The sequence below is a fragment of the Scardinius erythrophthalmus genome (assembly GCF_964197995.2).
Source record: "Scardinius erythrophthalmus genome assembly, chromosome: 18".
NCBI lineage: Eukaryota > Metazoa > Chordata > Actinopteri > Cypriniformes > Leuciscidae > Scardinius > Scardinius erythrophthalmus.
In genome coordinates, this window is record NC_138238.1 from 557,501 (window position 1) to 583,379 (window position 25,879).

The following is a 25,879-nucleotide window of genomic DNA, read 5'->3' on the forward strand; positions in this document are numbered from 1 at the left end:
CACACACCGCCCTGCGGCCACTGGCCCGAGTCTGCAACACACACACACACACACACACACACACACACGGGTGAGAGGCAGAGTCACAACACAACATACACACACCGCCCTGCGGCCACCGGCCCGAGTCTGCAACACACACACACACACACATGGGTGAGAGGCAGAGTCACAACACAACATACACACACCGCCCTGCGGCCACTGGCCCGAGTCTGCAACACACACACACACACACACACACACACACACGGGTGAGAGGCAGAGTCACAACACAACATACACACACCGCCCTGCGGCCACTGGCCCGAGTCTGCAACACACACACACTAGGGATGTCACGGTACCAAAATTCCAGTAGTCGGTACCGATACCATTACAATGTTACGGTTCTCGGTACCAATTTCGGTACCACAGCAAAATCTGTTGGAACTATTTTTCTATTTTATTTAACTATTTGAAAAAAATATTCAATTCAATTCAATGACTTAGCCTACTATTTATGACGGTAATCATAAGTAAATTATAACGTTACATATAAGCACTGAAGGCTACATGCTGTTTAAACGTAAATATTACTTTGCACACCTTCAAATGCACACATTATTATTATTAGTAGTAGTAGTATTTTTAATAGATGGAGAATAGCTAAATCTACTGTACAGTAGCCTAATATAATTATTTCTTTCAATTTCTTCAAGTTAAACCGAACTTTTATTTTGACGGGTTGCCATGAAGGCCTTTTAGTTTCTGTGTGTGTGTGTATTATATGACGATAGTTTTTCTCAAATGAAACGGTAAAATGCTCATAAAGTGACTCTCAGAGCGGCTCTGGAGATGAATTTCATCATGTCATCATATCGTGAGGCAGACCGGCTGATGGTGAAGACCGGCTGATGGTGAAGACCGGCTCATGGTGAAGACCGGCTCATGATGAAGACCGGCTGATGATGAAGACCGGCTCATGATGAAGACCGGCTCATGATGAAGACCGGCTCATGGTGAAGACCGGCTCATGGTGAAGACCGGCTCATGGTGAAGACCGGCTCATGGTGAAGACCGGCTCATGATGAAGACCGGCTGATGGTGAAGACCGGCTCATGATGAAGACCGGCTCATGATGAACAGCGGCTCATGATGAAGACCGGCTCATGATGAAGACCGGCTGATGGTGAAGACCGGCTCATGGTGAAGACCGGCTCATGGTGAAGACCGGCTCATGATGAAGACCGGCTCATGATGAAGACCGGCTCATGATGAAGACCGGCTCATGATGAAGACCGGCTCATGACGAAGACCGGCTCATGACGAAGACCGGCTCATGACGAAGACCGGCTCATGATGAAGACCGGCTCATGATGAAGACCGGCTCATGATGAAGACCGGCTCATGATGAAGACCGGCTCATGATGAAGACCGGCTCATGATGAAGACCGGCTCATGATGAAGACCGGCTCATGACGAAGACCGGCTCATGACGAAGACCGGCTCATGATGAAGACCGGCTCATGATGAAGACCGGCTCATGACGAAGACCGGCTCATGATGAAGACCGGCTCATGATGAAGACCGGCTCATGACGAAGACCGGCTGATGATGAAGACCGGCTCATGATGAAGACCGGCTCATGATGAAGACCGGCTCATGATGAAGACCGGCTCATGGTGAAGACCGGCTCATGGTGAAGACCGGCTCATGATGAAGACCGGCTCATGATGAAGACCGGCTCATGACGAAGACCGGCTCATGATGAAGACCGGCTCATGATGAAGACCGGCTCATGATGAAGACCGGCTGATGACGAAGACCGGCTCATGATGAAGACCGGCTGATGGTGAAGACCGGCTCATGATGAAGACCGGCTCATGGTGAAGAGCGGCTCATGGTGAAGACCGGCTGATGGTGAAGACCGGCTCATGATGAAGAGCGGCTCATGATGAAGACCGGCTGATGATGAAGACCGGCTCATGATGAAGACCGGCTGATGAAGACCGGCTCATGACGAAGATCGGCTCATGACGAAGACCGGCTCATGATGAAGACCGGCTCATGATGAAGACCGGCTGATGACGAAGACCGGCTCATGATGAAGACCGGCTGATGGTGAAGACCGGCTCATGATGAAGACCGGCTCATGGTGAAGAGCGGCTCATGATGAAGACCGGCTCATGGTGAAGACCGGCTGATGGTGAAGACCGGCTCATGATGAAGAGCGGCTCATGATGAAGACCGGCTCATGATGAAGACCGGCTCATGATGAAGACCGGCTCATGATGAAGACCGGCTCATGATGAAGACCGGCTGATGATGAAGACCGGCTCATGATGAAGACCGGCTCATGACGAAGACCGGCTGATGATGAAGACCGGCTCATGATGAAGACCGGCTCATGATGAAGACCGGCTCATGATGAAGACCGGCTGATGGTGAAGACCGGCTCATGGTGAAGACCGGCTCATGATGAAGACCGGCTCATGATGAAGACCGGCTCATGACGAAGACCGGCTCATGATGAAGACCGGCTCATGATGAAGACCGGCTCATGATGAAGACCGGCTGATGACGAAGACCGGCTCATGATGAAGACCGGCTGATGGTGAAGACCGGCTCATGATGAAGACCGGCTCATGGTGAAGAGCGGCTCATGGTGAAGACCGGCTGATGGTGAAGACCGGCTCATGATGAAGAGCGGCTCATGATGAAGACCGGCTGATGATGAAGACCGGCTCATGATGAAGACCGGCTGATGATGAAGACCGGCTCATGACGAAGATCGGCTCATGACGAAGACCGGCTCATGATGAAGACCGGCTCATGATGAAGACCGGCTGATGACGAAGACCGGCTCATGATGAAGACCGGCTGATGGTGAAGACCGGCTCATGATGAAGACCGGCTCATGGTGAAGAGCGGCTCATGATGAAGACCGGCTCATGGTGAAGACCGGCTGATGGTGAAGACCGGCTCATGATGAAGAGCGGCTCATGATGAAGACCGGCTCATGATGAAGACCGGCTCATGATGAAGACCGGCTCATGATGAAGACCGGCTCATGATGAAGACCGGCTGATGATGAAGACCGGCTCATGACGAAGATCGGCTCATGGTGAAGACCGGCTCATGATGAAGACCGGCTCATGGTGAAGACCGGCTCATGATGAAGACCGGCTCATGGTGAAGACCGGCTCATGATGAAGACCGGCTGATGGTGAAGACCGGCTGATGATGAAGACCGGCTGATGATGAAGATCGGCTCATGGTGAAGACCGGCTCATGATGAAGAGCGGCTCATGATGAAGACCGGCTGATGATGAAGACCGGCTCATGATGAAGACCGGCTGATGATGAAGACCGGCTCATGACGAAGATCGGCTCATGGTGAAGACCGGCTCATGATGAAGACCGGCTCATGGTGAAGACCGGCTCATGATGAAGACCGGCTCATGGTGAAGACCGGCTCATGATGAAGACCGGCTGATGGTGAAGACCGGCTGATGATGAAGACCGGCTGATGATGAAGACCGGCTCATGACGATGATCGGCTCATGGTGAAGACCGGCTCATGATGAAGACCGGCTGATGGTGAAGACCGGCTGATGGTGAAGACCGGCTCATGATGAAGACCGGCTCATGATGAAGACCGGCTCATGATGAAGACCGGCTCATGATGAAGACCGGCTGATGATGAAGACCGGCTCATGACGAAGACCGGCTGATGGTGAAGACCGGCTCATGATGAAGACCGGCTCATGATGAAGACCGGCTCATGATGAAGACCGGCTGATGATGAAGACCGGCTCATGGTGAAGACCGGCTCATGATGAAGACCGGCTCATGATGAAGACCGGCTCATGATGAAGACCGGCTGATGGTGAAGACCGGCTCATGACGAAGACCGGCTCATGATGAAGACCGGCTCATGACGAAGACCGGCTCATGACGAAGACCGGCTGATGATGAAGACCGGCTCATGATGAAGACCGGCTCATGATGAAGAGCGGCTCATGATGAAGACCGGCTGATGATGAAGACCGGCTGATGATGAAGACCGGCTCATGGTGAAGACCGGCTCATGATGAAGACCGGCTCATGATGAAGACCGGCTCATGATGAAGACCGGCTCATGATGAAGACCGGCTCATGGTGAAGACCGGCTCATGATGAAGACCGGCTGATGGTGAAGACCGGCTCATGACGAAGACCGGCTCATGATGAAGACCGGCTCATGATGAAGACCGGCTCATGATGAAGACCGGCTGATGGTGAAGACCGGCTCATGGTGAAGACCGGCTCATGATGAAGACCGGCTGATGGTGAAGACCGGCTCATGGTGAAGAGCGGCTCATGATGAAGACCGGCTCATGATGAAGACCGGCTGATGATGAAGACCGGCTCATGGTGAAGACCGGCTCATGATGAAGACCGGCTCATGATGAAGACCGGCTCATGATGAAGACCGGCTCATGATGAAGACCGGCTCATGGTGAAGACCGGCTCATGGTGAAGACCGGCTCATGATGAAGACCGGCTGATGGTGAAGACCGGCTCATGGTGAAGAGCGGCTCATGATGAAGACCGGCTGATGGTGAAGACCGGCTCATGATGAAGACCGGCTCATGATGAAGAGCGGCTCATGATGAAGACCGGCTCATGATGAAGACCGGCTGATGATGAAGACCGGCTCATGGTGAAGACCGGCTCATGGTGAAGACCGGCTCATGATGAAGACCGGCTCATGATGAAGACCGGCTCATGGTGAAGACCGGCTCATGGTGAAGACCGGCTCATGATGAAGACCGGCTCATGGTGAAGACCGGCTCATGGTGAAGACCGGCTCATGATGAAGACCGGCTCATGATGAAGACCGGCTCATGATGAAGACCGGCTCACAGTGACGCGTCTCCTCTTGAACTGAGCTTCAGTCGCTCTAACACGCGCATCTCTACATGTTTATAACAGAGAGACGTCTAAACCCGGGAGAATAATCCCACACTGCTTCCTTGAGATGTTCCTGTGGGAGTTTATAACGGGCTAGTGAAATAATGAGTAGTTGACGATACTTGGATATTTGACTAAATTACACCCATAACAAAAACACACATTCTGAAGCTGTTTTTAACAAGTTACTAGTTGAGAGTGTTTGGGGTGTGTGATGTATGTGTAATTTACACTGTGGAACAAAATGTCCAAGTATCCTCAACTTATGTTTATCACAGACATTATTTTACTCATAAATTAAAGAAAAAACCTCATCATAAAAACCCTTGGAAAATCTGAAAGGAACCAGTGTGGGATTATCTTCCGGGTCCGGGTCCGGGTTAGGGTTAGGGTTAGGGTTAGGGTTAGGTCACGCCTGCAGGAAGAGGGAGAATCCCGGCGGCTTTCTGTCAAAATACACGTTTGGTGGTTGAACATTTGAAATGAAGAAATTAAGCCATTAATATTAGTATTGTAATTTTACAGTTTTATTTAAGTAAAATTAAAACATTTATTAAATAGTAAAAATTAAAGTATTATTATTATTATTATTATTATTCTTTTTTTTTTAATTATTCATTTATTTTGTTTTTATTTAGTAATTTAGTAATAATAATAATATTTCTGTAGCCATTTTGATATATAATCACAACATTTTGGCCAAACTGTGCAGCCCTACAATCTAACTAGATTATTAAATACATTTTAATGCACTGCACATTAAATAAAAGCAAGTAGAACATTTCAGTGCATACCGAGGCGGCTCGCGCGTTAGAACCAGCTTTAGGAGCGTCACACATCACACGAGTGTCTAAACCACAGCATAAGATTCACATCTGATCAAGTGAAGGCTTCAGCCTCCAATCAGAGGTTTGCTGAGCGTGAGAGAGAACACCCGTCGAGCTCCACACACACACACACACACACACACACACACACACACACACACACACACTGAGCAGCACGAGCACAGGAACACAGCCGTCTACTGTCGAGCGGCTTCACCCGATGATGTGAATATGTGAACACTACAGTCTAAACCTTCAGTTCTAGTTTGTTAACCGAGTTTCTTTGTGTGTGCTTATATTATTATTCACTCTCAGTCGCCATGCACTCACACTACATACATGCAGAATCATTCTCTCGTTAGGGTGATTACTGACGGTTTAATCAGGCTAGTCGTCCTGCTAGTCGTTTCACTCGCCCCGTCAAAAACTCCACTTGTCCTGGACAAGCGTTAATGTCGAGTCCTGTGTATCACATTGTTTAAATTCATACATTTTTACATTTGTGATTTTGTACATTTCTGGAACACATCACCTAGACAGTGCAGACGATGTGTGAAGAGCGCTATAGTGACTCGAGTTGTACATGATCTGCATGTTCAGTTTCAGGACAGCAGAAGCTTGTCTGAGAGCAGATTTTTCCCAAGTCTAAACCCAAAAGCTTTGGCCGTGGGCACGCAGCAAAACAAAAGCAGCCTACCCAGCATGCACTGCTGTGGGCAAGGCGTTATGTGCCATCGCAGGCGATCGGTGCCGACGAACAACACCCTATTGATCAGCTGTGAACTCTCTTTAAGAGCCCCATTACTCCACCTCTCCTGTTATTCTGGACACACACGTCCAGCTAGGCCTGAACGGCGCTCCATATTTAGTTTTCTGCGATATATATTGCGATATAAATCATTTTCACCGGATGATTTGAATAACTCTATTTGAAAAGAATGAACCATTCTAGAACAATCGGGGTGATTGTGAATCTGCACAGGAAATAACAAACACATTACAAGCACAGATAATCCAACAGAAGAGAGAGACAGCTGAAATAAGCAGCGCTGTCCCTTTAAGACGAGCGGATGCACACATGATCGCGACACCGATGCTACGTGATATATGCGGTGTGTGATGTACACACGTAAACTCGGCCTCATGGGAATCAGGCGAGAGCAGATGTGGAGGACGCAGAGGTTTCGCTCGCAGGTGGAGATCAGTGATCCGGGCAGCGAACGGCCAAATGCGGAACAGAAAGTTGTTTGATGAGAAACAAATGAAGGAAGTGAGTTTTTGCACTTACCCATGATTCCACAGGAGAGGAGGGCCTGGCTCATGGCTGGCGGCTCATGCTGTGGAAACACACACACAGATCAGAGGAAAACTCTACAATGCCAGTAAATCTGTGCGACTAAACAATGTCTATCATCAGCCACTGGCTAATAAATTCTCAGATTTTTCTCGCCTGTGTGTGTGTGTGTGTGTGTGTGTTAGAGGCTAAGCACAAGTTTAGCATAGATATATTTTGAGAGTTTCGCTCTCCGTCAAGCGATCTGTTTCAGTTCAGCTCAATGTATGCGCAGCGTATCTGTATTTGACAACTGTAAACTCTGGTGTGAAGGCGCACGACTCACTGTGCTTCTCTCACACACACACACACACACACACACACACACACACACACACACACACACACACACACACACACACACACACACACACACACAGAGAGAGAGAGCGAGAGAGAGTCTTACAGACCACGCAGAATCGACAAGCTACATGTAAACGAGTTCATTTGGAATTATTCAGCGTTTAGGAACAAGCAGAAGACACACGCCTTGGGGAAGATCCCTTCTCCGGGAGTGGGCGGAGCTAACGCGCAGACGGCTAAATCTCATTGGCTGGCGCTCGTCTATTACAGTCCCTGTTATGATTGCAGCAAATCACTTCGAGCGAACGCTGACAACGTGATTAATACTCATGAACCCAGCAGCTCATCAATCCTTAGTGCGTTCTATATTGTTATTAGTAGTAGTAGTAGTATTATCTTTTAATAATTACTATTATCTTTTTTTTTTTACAGAAACACTGAATGACCAACAATATCTTAAGCACCACCAGTCCTCAGTTCAGTTAAAATTACAAATACGCATTCATACATGGCTACCAATTTTTAGTTCCAATTACTAAAGTTCAATCTTTAAATACTGCTTGATTGTCATAATATCATAATATAATGCGTGACTGACTGATGCTGAGAGTGTACGCTCAGATATTTAAAAAGCTGTGCCATTTTACAAAGATAAGCTGATTTGGTGGAATAAATATAAAAGAGTATATCAGTAAATACAGTGGCCAACATTAGAAGTGGATCAAAACCTTCCATCAAAGTTATACATGAATTTTGAACAATACCCGTTCTTGTCTTTTTAGATCCACTTCAAATGTTGACTATTGTGTATATATATATATATCAGTCTGGCGAGTAAACTAAAAAAATGTACTAGCTAATGGCGATTCTATTGCCGAGGTGTGTGTAGTGTTGGAGGAGCAGGACAGAAATCATTGGGACTCGTGTAACACACACACACACACACACACACACACACACAGACTCTCAGGTGACCAGTGTCAGTCCGATCGGCTCCAGTAGCGCTCCACAGCGAGTGTCTCTCACGCACCTTACTCTGGCACTGGTGATGCATTAGCATTAGCCGCCGCTGTGGGTAAATAACTAGTAGAGTAACAGTAGAGTAAATGCTAAAACTTTCTGTTTAATTTGTCTCACACAAACTTTCCTGAAAAAGGAAACTTTTTTGTCTTGATTTTGTTCTAAATGACGTCACACCAGTTTGTTCTCCCAGTAAAACAATCAATTTAATATTCAACAATATTATTGATCTCCTGCAGTGACACCATGAGCTGGACGATGACATCACGGTTTCCTCCAGAGCGGCTGTATATATATATATATAAATGAACTAAATTAATAGCTTTTACACAACCGAAATGACCCATGACTGACCCGAGCTCGGAGCGCCGCTGTAATCAGGAGGATCTCGACTCCTCACGCCACAGCGATCATCATCACTCAGAGTAAATTATGCATGCCTTTAGACCCAGAGGAGCGCTTCTTACCGGCGGCAGAGTCTCTCCGGGTGTTACATCATCCACGGCCTTCTTTTCCAGTGTTTTAGTGTGAATAATTACCATGGCAACACACATCTTTGCCACAGTCCATTCCAGTGCAGGCGAGTTCGAGTGAAGCTCATTCTTCTGAAGTGCAGCGCTGCCCCCGGCGACCTCCAGACGACCTCTTGACCCTGGAGAGAGAATGACCCCGGCGACCTCCAGACGACCTCTTGACCCTGGAGAGAGAACAAGAGAGAGACTCGTCAAGCAGCGTAACGTGTTCGAGTTCACATCAGGGAGCAATACACTGATGATGTTGAAGACACACTGCGCACATATACATCCAAACACACACACACACCGATGGACTACACACGTGATGCGCATGCGTCAGCATATTCACAGGCTCACGTTTTTAAAGTTTACACCGAGATGATAACTTTTATTTATTTATTATTATCTTTTTATTTATTTATTATTATAATTATTCAAAACTTGCACCTTTGATCCTGTTTCAAAGTGTGTGTTCTCGAGCCGAACACTGTTGTGGGAATGAACGTCCGGAACGCATTAAAAGTCCTGTGAGAGCGGTGTGTGTTAGCGGCCCCTAAGTTAATAACTAATAATCTTCACAACGGAAGTGAATCAATCAAACTAACTTTATCTGGACAATAACTTTATTCTAGATCTTACTCTTATTCTAGTTACTGTACTCTCCTGTTATCACTGTAATCTCTGTTACTGTACTCTCCTGTTATCACTGTAATCTCTGTTACTGTAATCTCCTGTTCTCACTGTAATCTCTGTTACTGTAATCTCCTGTTCTCACTGTAATCTCTGTTACTGTACTCTCCTGTTATCACTGTAATCTCTGTTACTGTACTCTCCTGTTATCACTGTAATCTCTGTTACTGTAATCTCCTGTTCTCACTGTAATCTCTGTTACTGTACTCTCCTGTTATTACTGTAATCTCCTGTTATTACTGTAATCTCTGTTACTGTACTCTCCTGTTATCACTGTAATCTCTGTTACTGTAATCTCCTGTTCTCACTGTAATCTCTGTTACTGTACTCTCCTGTTATTACTGTAATCTCTGTTACTGTAATCTCCTGTTCTCACTGTAATCTGTTACTGTAATCTCCTGTTCTCACTATAATCTCTGTTACTGTAATCTCCTGTTCTCACTGTAATCTCTGTTACTGTACTCTCCTGTTATCACTGTAATCTCTGTTACTGTACTCTCCTGTTCTCACTGTAATCTCTGTTACTGTACTCTCCTGTTCTCACTGTAATCTCTGTTACTGTAATCTCCTTTTCTCACTGTAATCTCTGTTACTGTAATCTCCTGTTCTCACTGTAATCTCTATTACTGTAATCTCCTGTTCTCACTGTAATCTCTGTTACTGTACTCTCCTGTTCTCACTGTAATCTCTGTTACTGTAATCTCCTGTTCTCACTGTAATCTCTGTTACTGTAATCTCCTGTTCTCACTGTAATCTCTGTTACTGTACTCTCTGTTACTGTAATCTCCTGTTCTCACTGTAATCTCTGTTACTGTAATCTCCTGTTCTCACTGTAATCTCTGTTACTGTACTCTCCTGTTATCACTGTAATCTCTGTTACTGTAATCTCCTGTTCTCACTGTAATCTCTGTTACTGTAATCTCCTGTTATCACTGTAATCTCTGTTACTGTAATCTCCTGTTATCACTGTAATCTCTGTTACTGTACTCTCCTGTTATCACTGTAATCTCTGTTACTGTAATCTCCTGTTCTCACTGTAATCTCTGTTACTGTAATCTCCTGTTCTCACTGTAATCTCTGTTACTGTAATCTCTGTTACTGTACTCTCCTGTTATCACTGTAAAGCTGCTGTGAGACTCTACACTGGTGAAGCGCTGTATAAATGAAGGAGACTCGACTCGACTTTTTGTGTTTATCTTTGAGCAGATCTGTCAGCCGTCGCAGTGATGAAGGAGCGCTGAACACAAGTTGAACCCGGCGATGATGAGGAGGAGCTCGTGTTGTGGACTCGAGGTCATGTGATCTGCTGGAGATAAGGGTGGCCTCACGGTTATCAGAACACACAGTTCCTCCAGTAACTCTGACTGAGCAGATGTGGGAGATTTATGGTTACGCTGAGCCGTGTTGCTCTTATTTTTTTGTTTTATTTGTCGCTTGTTATATCTTCTTTTGATCTTGTTGTTCTGTTAGGGTTAGATCAGTAAAATAATCAGATAATTTGATGAAATTTAAGTGAGAAACAATGGAATTTAGGAAAAAATAAAACTGATTTTACAGGGACGTATTTATTGTTAACTTGTTAATGCTTTATGATTTATATATTCTTTTGACTAGACATGCTTTTTGATGATTAATACCATTAAAATGGAAACCAGAAAAATAAACAACACAGAATTTAGGAAATATTTAGGAACGTTACAGACTGCAGATCTAATCGTCCTTTATCGTCGCGTCTGGCGTCGTCAGGCCAGAGGGAGCGAGTAAACAGGACACACATGTGCGTGACATGTTTAATGTGGCGTGTGGCGACACACACACACACACACACACACACACACACACGTAGAGTGTGTCTGATATCTCCCGGGGCTCATGGGACTCGATAAGCCTCTATCTGAAGGGCGAGACTGGCTTCAGCGTCTCGGATACGAGACCCGACATCAAGACCCGCTTCAGGCCAATCAGCGCGCGGCACATTTCCCTCGGGCACAAACACCAGATTACAGGAACTCCACCATCGTTCACTCACGCTCACGTCCAACCCCAGAGACTCCCGTTCACACGAGCAACAGCTGGACTCATTGTTCCTGTCATCCGTCTCTGGGGTTTGGGACACACGTAGTTGAATTTATCCAATTTGAAAGGAAATTTATTTATATATGATGGCCTGTAATGAAGTACAAACTATGGAAGCTTGTTTACGCCACAGAATAAAACATAAAAAAGGTAATTGCGACTTTTTATCTCAGAATTGCATGATATAAAGTCAGAATTACGAGTCATAAAGTCAGAATTACGGGCCGCGGACACGCACCGTTATTAATGCCCGCGCGCATTTTAGTTTCACTTTTAAATTAGCGCCGATTCGGGGGCGGATTGTTTGAATGGTGAGTTCATTAGCATATCATTCTTAATGAAAAACACAACAACAAAACAGTGCAATGACAAATTCGCTTAAATAGGCGATTTTACATTTCGCTTTGACACCAGACATTCCTCCATCATCTTGTCAGTCAGATCCTCGCTCCTGTGATTAACGAGATCTGATCTGAGCGGCAGACACGTTCAGCTCACGGTTTATCAAGCAGACACGTTCACTTCTTAATTGTAGTGTCTGTTCTCTAACTGAACTAAATTTTGTAGATTGTCTTACCAAGAAAAAAATAAATAAATCAATAATCAAATCAACGGTGTGGCAGTGCCGGTGCGCAAGTGATGTAACCGGTGTTGCTTCTGAACACCGAGTATCGTAGCAAGCCTAGCGGACGCCAGCTCATTCTGAACATAAATCTTCTCAAAACCAAAAGCGTGAATGGAAAACTCCTCCAGAAAAGAGTAAAACCGCAGCGACTCCACCAGCGCCTGCCCGGCAAGGGTTTCAGGGCTTCTGGAAGTTGCAGCGAATCAATTAGTCATATGAGCTTTGCTAGCTGACGCCACCTCGCGTTCGGGCCAAACCAAACTCAACTGGGCGCGTTCACAAGGCCAGCCAACTCTGTGGCAACAGAAACATCACAGATGCAATTGTGAAACACATGTAGAAATTAAGCCAACAGTGCGAGCCAAGAGTTTATAGTCCGTGGAACACCACAGCTCCTCGGCCAGAGACTCGCACACGCTAACACTGCCAAACCGAGCCGGTTAGCTTACACAATAGCGGCGTAAAGGAGCGAACGCTTTCACGAGACGCAGCTGCCCGACCGCTTAACATAAACACAAAAGAGAGACCGGCTTCTTTTCATTGGAGAAAACCTCACTTTATCCGCACTCCCGCTCGCAGACGTGAAGCTCTAGCACACAGGCCTGTGGGAGTTCATCCCACCGCTAACGCTGTTTAGCAGAGCTCTGGGTAAAGTGTTACCAGGCAATAACTAGCAGAGAGAGACGCTGAAACACACAAAGAAGCATTCATGTGCTCTGCTCTCCACAAACACACACGCTGATCACACACACACGCTTGTCTGAACACTGGCGCTCAGAAACATGAGCTAATGACACACACCGTTATCAAATCATCAGAACAACACTGCTTTAAAGGGTTGGCTGACTGCTCCATTATTTACTCACATCATGTGGTTTCATACACAAAAAGAGACGTTTAGAAGAAAGTTCACAACGCTCTTTTTTTTTAAAGGATTTTTTATTTTAATGATGGCTTGTAATGAAACACAAACTATGGAAGCTTGTTTCCGCCACAGAATAAAAAAAGTAATTCTGACATTTTATCTCACAATTCAGATTTTATCTCAGAATTGCGTGATATAAAGTCAGAATTGCAAGATATAAAGTCAGAATTGCAAGATATAAAGTCAGAATTGTGAGATATAGTCAGAATTGTGAGATATAAAGTCAGAATTGCGTGATATAAAGTCAGAATTGCAAGATATAAAGTCAGAATTGTGAGATATAGTCAGAATTGTGAGATATAAAGTCAGAATTGCGTGATATAAAGTCAGAATTGCAAGATATAAAGTCAGAATTGTGAGATATAAAGTCAGAATTGCGAGATATAGTCAGAATTGCAAGATATAAAGTCAGAATTGTGAGATATAAAGTCTGAATTGTGAGTTATAAAGTCAGAATTATGTTATAAAGTCCGAATTGTGAGATATAAAGTCCGAATTGTGTTATAAAGTCCGAATTGCGAGATATAAAGTCCGAATTGCGAGATATAAAGTCCGAATTGCGAGATATAAAGTCAGAGTTGTGAGATATAAAGTCAGAATTGTGTGTTATAAAGTCCGAATTGTGAGATATAAAGTCCGAATTGTGAGATATAAAGTCAGAATTGCGAGATATAAAGTCAGAATTGCGAGATATAAAGTCAGAATTGCGAGATATAAAGTCAGAATTGTGAGAATAAAGTCGCAATTCTGAGGAAGAAAGATTGTTCCATTATTTACTCACATCATGTGGTTTCATACACGAAAAGAGACGTTTAGAAGAAAGTTCACGACGCTCTTTTCCGTTGAATGAAAGTATGAAAACAACAGTCCATATGATGCTTTTTCTGAATAGAATTTTAGGTTGTTTTTCACTCCGATCTCATGGCGCACATTTCAACAAATGCATGAGTAAAAAACGTGAGCTTGGATTATATACAGATGTCCCACAATGCATTGTGAATATCTGAGCGCTACAATGAAGGGGATGATTTAAATCAGATGACATCTTAAATTTCAGTCAGTTTCACACAGAAAGCAGGAGCTCGACAGCATCGGTCTTCATGCAGTCTCACCGCAGGGAAAGGAGTAATGAACATCTAAAGCTGGAGCGCTTCACTAGGATAAAGCTCATCAGTGGCCGTTCCCAGATCTCCCGGTCATCTCCGTGATTCATGATCTCATGAAGCGCTTCCGCTCTCGGCCTGATGTCAACATGCAGAGAATATGGAACTGGCAATAACTGGAAACCAGCGGCTCATAAAGAGTGTCTTGTGACTCATCATGGGAACTTCCCCTGTGGTGCGTGTCCGCGGCTGCATGCGTTACGTGACCCAGTTATCAACACACACACGCAGCGCAAGAGAAGTGCAATCGCACAAGTCCAAAGGCCTGTCAGCTGATCACACTCAAGACAACGACCAGCGTCTGAAGCAGCAGCACTGATAACGCACACACACACACACACACACACACACACACACGCCAGGGGCTTTAAACACTCAATGTGCAAACAAACAATTATGTAAAGATCAAAATCAGCCTCTTTTATGTCAGAGGAACAGTAAAACCTGTTCTTTCTGATGATATCGAACAATGATATGTCAAGCAGAAACACACAACTACTCACTAACACTAACACTACTAACACTAACTCAACACTAACACTAACTCAACACTAATACTAACACTACTAACACTAACACTAACTCAAGACTAACTCAACACTAACACTAACACTACTAACACTAACTCAACACTAACACTAACTCAACACTAATACTAACACTACTAACACTAACACTACTAACACTAACTCAAGACTAACTCAACACTAACACTAACACTAACTCAAGACTAACTCAACACTAACACTAACTCAACACTAACACTACTAACACTAACTCAACACTAACTCAAGACTAACTCAAGACTAACTCAGGACTAACTCAGGACTAACTCAACACTAACACTAACACAAGACTAACTCAAGACTAACACTACTAACTCAACACTAACACTACTAACACTAACACTAACTCAAGACTAACTCAACACTAACACTAACACTAACTCAAGACTAACACTAACACTAACTCAACACTAACTCAACACTAACACTAACTCAAGACTAACTCAAGACTAACTCAACACTAACACTAACTCAAGACTAACTCAACACTAACACTAACTCAACACTAACACTACTAACACTAACTCAAGACTAACTCAACACTAACACTAACTCAACACTAACACTACTAACACTAACTCAAGACTAACTCAAGACTAACTCAACACTAACACTAACTCAAGACTAACTCAACACTAACACTAACACTAACTCAAGACTAACACTAACACTAACTCAACACTAACTCAACACTAACACTAACTCAACACTAACTCAAGACTAACTCAACACTAACACTAACTCAACACTAACACTAACTCAAGACTAACTCAACACTAACACTAACTCAACACTAACACTACTAACACTAACTCAAGACTAACTCAAGACTAACTCAACACTAACACTAACTCAACACTAACTCAACACTAACTCAACACTAACTCAACACTAACTCAACACTAACTCAACACTAACTCAACACTAACTCAACACTAACACTAACTCAACACTAACACTAACACTACTAACACTAACTCAAGACTAACTCAACACTAACACTAACACTAACTCAAGACTAACTCAAGACTAACTCAAGACTAACTCAACACTAACTCAACACTAACTCAACACTAACTCAACACTAACTCAACACTAACTCAACACTAACTCAACACTAACACTACTAACACTACTAACACTACTAACACTACTAACACTACTAACACTAACTCAAGACTAACTCAAGACTAACTCAAGACTAACTCAACACTAACTCAACACTAACACTAACTCAAGACTAACTCAAGACTAACTCAACACTAACTCAACACTAACACTAACACTAACTCAAGACTAACTCAAGACTAACTCAACACTAACACTAACTCAACACGAACACTAACTCAAGACTAACTCAACACTAACACTAACTCAACACTAACACTAACTCAACACTAACACTAACACTAACACTAACTCAAGACTAACTCAACACTAACACTAACTCAACACTAACACTAACTCAAGACTAACACTAACACTAACTCAACACTAACACTAACTCAACACTAACACTAATACTACTAACACTAACTCAAGACTAACTCAAGACTAACTCAACACTAACACTAACACTAACTCAAGACTAACTCAAGACTAACTCAAGACTAACTCAACACTAACTCAACACTAACACTAACACTAACTCAACACTAACACTAACACTAACTCAAGACTAACTCAAGACTAACTCAACACTAACACTAACACTAACTCAACACTAACACTAACACTAACTCAAGACTAACTCAACACTAACACTAACTCAACACTAACACTACTAACACTAACTCAAGACTAACTCAACACTAACACTAACACTAACTCAAGACTAACTCAACACTAACACTAACACTAACTCAAGACTAACACTAACACTAACTCAACACTAACTCAACACTAACACTAACTCAAGACTAACTCAAGACTAACTCAACACTAACACTAACTCAACACTAACACTAACACTAACTCAAGACTAACACTAACTCAACACTAACACTACTAACACTAACTCAAGACTAACTCAAGACTAACTCAACACTAACACTAACTCAAGACTAACTCAAGACTAACTCAACACTAACACTAACTCAACACTAACTCAACACTAACTCAACACTAACTCAACACTAACTCAACACTAACTCAACACTAACTCAACACTAACTCAACACTAACACTAACTCAAGACTAACTCAAGACTAACTCAACACTAACACTAACTCAACACTAACACAACACTAACTCAAGACTAACTCAACACTAACACTAACTCAACACTAACACTACTAACACTAACTCAAGACTAACTCAAGACTAACTCAACACTAACACTAACTCAAGACTAACTCAACACTAACACTAACACTAACTCAAGACTAACACTAACACTAACTCAACACTAACTCAACACTAACACTAACTCAAGACTAACTCAAGACTAACTCAACACTAACACTAACTCAACACTAACACTACTAACACTAACTCAAGACTAACTCAAGACTAACTCAACACTAACACTAACTCAAGACTAACTCAAGACTAACTCAACACTAACACTAACTCAACACTAACTCAACACTAACTCAACACTAACTCAACACTAACTCAACACTAACACTAACACTACTAACACTAACTCAAGACTAACTCAACACTAACACTAACACTAACTCAAGACTAACTCAAGACTAACTCAACACTAACTCAACACTAACTCAACACTAACTCAACACTAACTCAACACTAACTCAACACTAACTCAACACTAACTCAACACTAACTCAACACTAACACTACTAACACTACTAACACTACTAACACTACTAACACTACTAACACTACTAACACTAACTCAAGACTAACTCAAGACTAACTCAAGACTAACTCAACACTAACACTAACACTAACTCAAGACTAACTCAAGACTAACTCAACACTAACACTAACACTAACTCAAGACTAACTCAACACTAACACTAACTCAACACGAACACTAACTCAAGACTAACTCAACACTAACACTAACACTAACTCAACACTAACACTAACTCAACACTAACACTAACACTAACTCAAGACTAACTCAACACTAACACTAACTCAACACTAACACTAACACTAACTCAACACTAACACTAACTCAAGACTAACACTAACACTAACTCAACACTAACACTAACTCAACACTAACACTAATACTACTAACACTAACTCAAGACTAACTCAACACTAACACTAACACTAACTCAACACTAACACTAACTCAAGACTAACACTAACACTAACTCAACACTAACACTAACTCAACACTAACACTAATACTACTAACACTAACTCAAGACTAACTCAAGACTAACTCAACACTAACACTAACACTAACACTAACTCAACACTAACACTAACTCAAGACTAACTCAACACTAACACTAACACTAACTCAACACTAACTCAACACTAACTCAACACTAACTCAACACTAACTCAACACTAACTCAACACTAACTCAACACTAACTCAACACTAACTCAACACTAACTCAACACTAACTCAACACTAACACTAACACTACTAACTCAAGACTAACTCAACACTAACTCAACACTAACTCAACACTAACTCAACACTAACTCAACACTAACACTAACACTACTAACACTAACTCAAGACTAACTCAACACTAACACTAACACTAACTCAAGACTAACTCAAGACTAACTCAACACTAACACTAACTCAACACTAACACTAACACTAAGTCAAGACTAACTCAAGACTAACTCAACACTAACACTAACTCAACACTAACACTAACACTAACACTAACTCAAGACTAACTCAACACTAACACTAACACTAACTCAACACTAACACTAACTCAAGACTAACACTAACACTAACTCAACACTAACTCAAGACTAACTCAAGACTAACTCAAGACTAACTCAACACTAACTCAACACTAACTCAACACTAACTCAACACTAACTCAACACTAACTCAACACTAACTCAACACTAACTCAACACTAACACTAACTCAACACTAACACTAACTCAAGACTAACTCAACACTAACACTAACACTAACTCAACACTAACACTAACTCAAGACTAACACTAACACTAACTCAACACTAACACTAACTCAACACTAACACTAACACTAACTCAACACTAACACTAACTCAAGACTAACTCAACACTAACACTAACACTAACTCAACACTAACTCAACACTAACTCAACACTAACTCAACACTAACTCAACACTAACTCAACACTAACACTAACACTACTAACTCAAGACTAACTCAACACTAACTCAACACTAACTCAACACTAACTCAACACTAACACTAACACTACTAACACTAACTCAAGACTAACTCAACACTAACACTAACACTAACTCAAGACTAACTCAAGACTAACTCAAGACTAACACTAACTCAACACGAACACTAACTCAAGACTAACTCAACACTAATACTAACACTAACACTAACTAAACACTAACACTAACTCAACACTAACACTAACACTAAGTCAAGACTAACTCAAGACTAACTCAACACTAACACTAACTCAACACTAACACTAACACTAACACTAACTCAAGACTAACTCAACACTAACACTAACACTAACTCAACACTAACACTAACTCAAGACTAACACTAACACTAACTCAACACTAACTCAAGACTAACTCAAGACTAACTCAAGACTAACTCAAGACTAACTCAACACTAACTCAACACTAACTCAACACTAACTCAACACTAACTCAACACTAACTCAACACTAACTCAACACTAACACTAACTCAACACTAACACTAACTCAAGACTAACTCAACACTAACACTAACACTAACTCAACACTAACACTAACTCAAGACTAACACTAACACTAACTCAACACTAACACTAACTCAACACTAACACTAACTCAACACTAACACTAACACTAACTCAACACTAACACTAACTCAAGACTAACTCAACACTAACACTAACACTAACTCAACACTAACTCAACACTAACTCAACACTAACTCAACACTAACTCAACACTAACTCAACACTAACACTAACACTACTAACTCAAGACTAACTCAACACTAACTCAACACTAACTCAACACTAACTCAACACTAACTCAACACTAACACTAACACTACTAACACTAACTCAAGACTAACTCAACACTAACACTAACACTAACTCAAGACTAACTCAAGACTAACTCAACACTAACACTAACTCAACACGAACACTAACTCAAGACTAACTCAACACTAATACTAACACTAACACTAACTAAACACTAACACTAACTCAACACTAACACTAACACTAAGTCAAGACTAACTCAAGACTAACTCAACACTAACACTAACTCAACACTAACACTAACACTAACACTAACTCAAGACTAACTCAACACTAACACTAACACTAACTCAACACTAACACTAACTCAAGACTAACACTAACACTAACTCAACACTAACACTAACTCAACACTAACACTAACACTAACTCAACACTAACACTAACACTACTAACACTAACTCAAGACTAACTCAAGACTAACTCAACACTAACACTAACACTAACTCAACACTAACACTAACACTAACTCAAGACTAACTCAAGACTAACTCAAGACTAACTCAAGACTAACTCAACACTAACTCAACACTAACTCAACACTAACTCAACACTAACTCAACACTAACACTAACTCAACACTAACACTAACACTAACTCAAGACTAACACTAACACTAACTCAACACTAACACTAACACTAACACTAACTCAACACTAACACTAACACAAGACTAACACTAACACTAACTCAACACTAACACTAACTCAACAATAACACTAACACTAACTCAACACTAACACTAACACTAACTCAAGACTAACTCAACACTAACACTAACACAACACTAACACTAACTCAACACTAACACTAACACTAACTCAACACTAACACTAACACTAACACTAACACTAACTCAAGACTAACACTAACTCAACACTAACACTAACTCAACACTAACACTAACACTAACTCAACACTAACACTAACTCAACACTAACACTAACTCAACACTAACACTAACACTAACACTAACTCTAACTCAAGACTAGCACTAACACTAACTCAACACTAACACTAACACTAACTCAACACTAACTCAACACTAACTCAACACTAACTCAACACTAACACTAACACTAACTCAAGACTAACACTAACACTAACACTAACTCAACACTAACACTAACACTAACACTAACACTAACTCAACACTAACACTAACTCAACACTAACACTAACTCAACACTAACACTAACACTAACTCAACACTAACACTAACTCAAGACTAACTCAACACTAACACTAACACTAACTCAACACTAACACTAACACTAACACTAACTCAACACTAACACTAACTCAACACTAACACTAACTCAACACTAACACTAACACTAACTCAACACTAACACTAACTCAACACTAACACTAACACATAATGGTGTGGTCGTTCACCGTGAAACACACACTGCACACTACACACACTGCTCACTACACACACTGCACACTACACACACTGCACACTACACACACTGCTCACGGGACACTACACACACTGCACACTACACACACTGCACACTACACACACTGCTCACGGGACACTACACACACTGCACACTACACACACTGCTCACTACACACACTGCACACTACACACACTGCTCACTACACACTACACACACTGCACACTACACACACTGCACACTACACACACTGCTCACTACACACACTGCTCACTACACACACTGCTCACTACACACACTGCACACTACACACACTGCTCACGGGACACTACACACACTGCACACTACACACACTGCACACTACACACACTGCTCACGGGACACTACACACACTGCACACTACACACACTGCACACTACACACACTGCTCACGGGACACTAGCCAGTTGAGCGGAAAATGACGGCGTGAGGTGAGAAACACACACACACACACCACTGACACACACACTCAGACCGGCAGCGACTGGAGAACTGGCAGATCGTGCTTGAGTTACAGTAACCGAAACCCTCCTGTGAAACTCACACGGGCGAGCGCTCAGCGAGAAGTGAAAAACCCCTCGTTTGCATGTCAGAGTTACGCTGGTTTAGTGCAGATAACCTGATAAACACAATCAGCTCTCACACAGGCGGAGACTCCCGCCGCTCTTCATCTTCACCACACTCTTCATCTTCACCACACTCTTCATCATCACCACACTCTTCATCATCATCACACTCAAGTCACAGCTAATAACACTGAGGAGAACACTACACTATCACAGTATACTTCATAGAACACTACACTATCACAGTATACTTCATAGAACACTACACTATCAAAGCATACTTCATAGAACACTACACTATCACAGTATACTTCATAGAACACTACACTATCACAGTATACTTCATAGAACACTACACTATCAAAGCATACTTCATAGAACACTACACTATCACAGTATACTTCATAGAACACTACACTATCACAGTATACTTCATAGAACACTACACTATCACAGTATACTTCATAGAACACTACACTATCAAAGTATACTTCATAGAACACTACACTGCAGTATACTTCATAGAACACCACTATCAAAGCATACTTCATAGAACACTACACTATCACAGTATACTTCATAGAACACTACACTATCAAAGCATACTTCATAGAACACTACACTATCAAAGCATACTTCATAGAACACTACACTATCACAGTATACTTCATAGAACACTACACTATCAAAGCATACTTCATAGAACACTACACTATCAAAGCATACTTCATAGAACACTACACTATCAAAGCATACTTCATAGAACACTACACTATCACAGTATACTTCATACTTTAATTACATTGAATAGTCTAACATACTGAATAGTCTAAAAATACTGCATACTATAAAATACTACAATTTCAAAATATACTTTATACTTCAATTATATTGAACACTCAAATACTGAATACTCTATAAATACTACAATAGCAAGATACACTTCATTCTTCAATTATATAGATTAGGCTACTCTAAACTACTGAATACTCTAAACTACTGAATACTCTAAAATACTGAATACACTAAAATACTGAATACACTAAAATACTAAGCTCTCAAAATACACTTAATTCTTCAATTATATAGAATACATAAATACTGAATACTCCGGAAATACTACAAAATCAAAATACACTTCATTCTTCAACTAACGTTAACGTTACACAGAATACTCTAAACTAATGAATACTCTTAAACACTGAATAATAGTTTTTCAGCAGGTTTCTGAAGTTTATTGAGTTTTCAGTTCTCGGTTCGAGCTGAACAGGGTTTAAGCTTTAACTTTGATCGTAAGTTTTGAGTTTTGAAAAGTTTAGGCTATTTGTGTAATTATGATCGTTGAGAGAAACTGACTGACTTTAGTTCGGTGTTTCCCAGCGCTCGGGGAACAAAAGCTACTGACGTCCGCGAGCGTCGCGGGAAACTCACTCACTCACGAGCCCGCGAAACATCGGGAAACACACTGCAGATTAGTCCATTACTTCACGGTAAATACTCACGGGACAGCGAGCGGCGGGTCGGATCGGTAAATACTCACGGGACAGCGAGCGGCGGGCCGGATCGGTAAATACGCTCCTTCAGATCATCTTCATCCCGCGGCCGCACACGCACGGAGAGCCGCGGGGGAACACGGAACCGCAGCCCAGCACAAAACACACACAAACACACTTCTAAACTCCTTCAACCAAGCGATAACTGTATTACTACGCACAGAAACATCACTTACGACACCTGACGAAGGTAAACGTGGATATGATTACTATTTAATATTGAACCGAAGAGGCTGCACCCCCGCGTCTGAATGGACTCGCCCAAGCCGTCACACAATATTACTACGCATTACAACAACTAATTCACACACACACACACAAACAAACACAACACGGAAAGTTTGCCTCACCCTGTTCAATCAATCTGATTTATGAACGATTTGATTTATGATTTATGAATCTTTCTAATAATAAAAAAGTAGTCTATACCAGCATGATACTTTGATAAATGGGTTGTTAAAATGTCAACAGACATGAGATCTTACTTGATAATTGTATATGGATGCATAAAGGAAAGTAGATCTTGGTGAAAGTCTTTTTAATCACAATTTGTCATCTTCTTCATTGGTCCCGCAGTGAGACCAGTGGATTCTGACACTCATGGGTTATAATAGGATTTTTCCAGTCCTGATCCCGGTTTATCACAGCCGTACATGAGACGGTTCTCCTGACTGATAAAGTTTCCACCATCATCGTTCAGAGCCAATGATGAAGATCCAGGCCTGTGTCAAGTCACCTTTATTCATACAGCGCTTTTCACAACACAGAGTGTTTCACAGCAGCTTTACTGAGATAACAGGAAATAATGCAACAGTTTGTTTCCAGAAAAAAGCAGCGTCACAGTCCACATGAGTGACACACACACACACACACACACACACACACACACACACACACACACACCCCCAGAATACACACGTCCACTGACAGCAGGAACTACACTTGATCAGTAAGGGCCTGGTTTCACAGACAGGGTTTAGATTATGCCAGGATTAGACCTCAGCTCAATTAGCTTTTATAAACATGCCTTAGATAAAAACATTACTATGACACTGACATATTTTAAGATATGCTTTATTAATAAGATATTTAGTCTGGGACTAGATTAGTCCTGGTCTGTGAGACAGCATTACAGGCCCTGGATATTAAACCCGAGGATAACACACCGACCGGGGAACGCTGTAACTGAGCCTCTGAGAGCGGCACTGTGTGTGTGTGTGTGTGTGTGTGTGTGTGTGGTGTGTGTCTGATGTCAGTGGTGTGTGTGTGTGTGTGTCTGAGTGAGTGTGTGTGTGTGTGTGTGTGTGTGTGTGTGTGTGTGTGTGTGTGTGTGTGTGTGTGTGTGTGTGTGTGTGTGTGTGATGTCAGTGGTGTGTGTCTGATGTCAGTGGTGTGTGTCTGATGTCAGTGGGGTGTGTGTGTGTGTGTGTGTGTGTCTGATGTCAGTGGTGTGTGTGTGTGGTGTGTGTGTGTGTGTGTGTGTGTGTGTGTGTGTCTGATGTCAGTGGTGTGTGTGTGTGTGTCTGATGTCAGTGGTGTGTGTGTGTGTGTGTCTGATGTCAGTGGTGTGTGTGTGTGTGTGTCTGATGTCAGTGGTGTGTGTGTGTGTGTGTGTGTGTGTCTAATGTCAGTGGTGTGTGTGTGTGTGTGTGTGTGTGTGTGTGTGTGTGTGTGTGTGATGTCAGTGGTGTGTGTGTGTGTGTGTGTGTGTGTGTGTGTGTGTGTGTGTGTCTGATGTCAGTGGTGGGTGTGTGTGTGTGTCTGAGTGTGTGTGTGTGTCTGATGTCAGTGGTGTGTGTGTGTGTGTGTGTGTGTGTGTGTGTGTGTGTGTGTCTGATGTCAGTGGTGGGTGTGTGTGTGTGTCTGAGTGTGTGTGTGTGTCTGATGTCAGTGGGGTGTGTGTGTGTGTGTGTGTGTGTGTGTGTGTGTGTGTGTGTGTGTGTGTGTGTGTGTGTGTGTGTGTGTGTCTGATGTCAGTGCTGTGTGTGTGTGTGTGTGTCTGATGTCAGTGGTGTGTGTGTGTGTGTGTGTGTGTGTGTGTCTGATGTCAGTGGTGTGTGTGTGTGTGTGTGTGTGTGTGTGTCTGATGTCAGTGGTGTGTGTGTGTGTGTGTGTGTGTGTCTGATGTCAGTGGTGTGTGTGTGTGTGT

The 25,879-nt window shown here is 42.5% G+C and overlaps 1 protein-coding gene across 5 annotated transcripts in view; it reads right to left on the reverse strand.

Moving 5' to 3' along the window:
* The window catches only part of fam53b (family with sequence similarity 53 member B), a 29,139-nt gene extending 4,687 nt beyond the window's left edge, over window positions 1–24,452 (reverse strand). Inside the window, exons 1-3 of one of the 5 annotated variants that reach the window (XM_081392862.1) lie at window positions 24,216–24,452; window positions 8,889–9,118; window positions 7,054–7,102 (exon numbers count right to left, since the gene is read on the reverse strand). In XM_081392862.1, the coding sequence (XP_081248988.1) occupies window positions 7,054–7,102; window positions 8,889–8,975 (136 nt within the window). In that variant the 5' untranslated portion in view covers window positions 8,976–9,118; window positions 24,216–24,452. Of the gene's footprint in view, window positions 1–7,053; window positions 7,103–8,888; window positions 9,119–14,364; window positions 15,005–23,679; window positions 23,980–24,215 lie in introns of those variants that run through there. The other 4 variants (XM_081392859.1, XM_081392863.1, XM_081392860.1 and 1 more) reach the window with 4 other exon arrangements.
* Window positions 24,453–25,879: the final 1,427 nt, after the last annotated feature.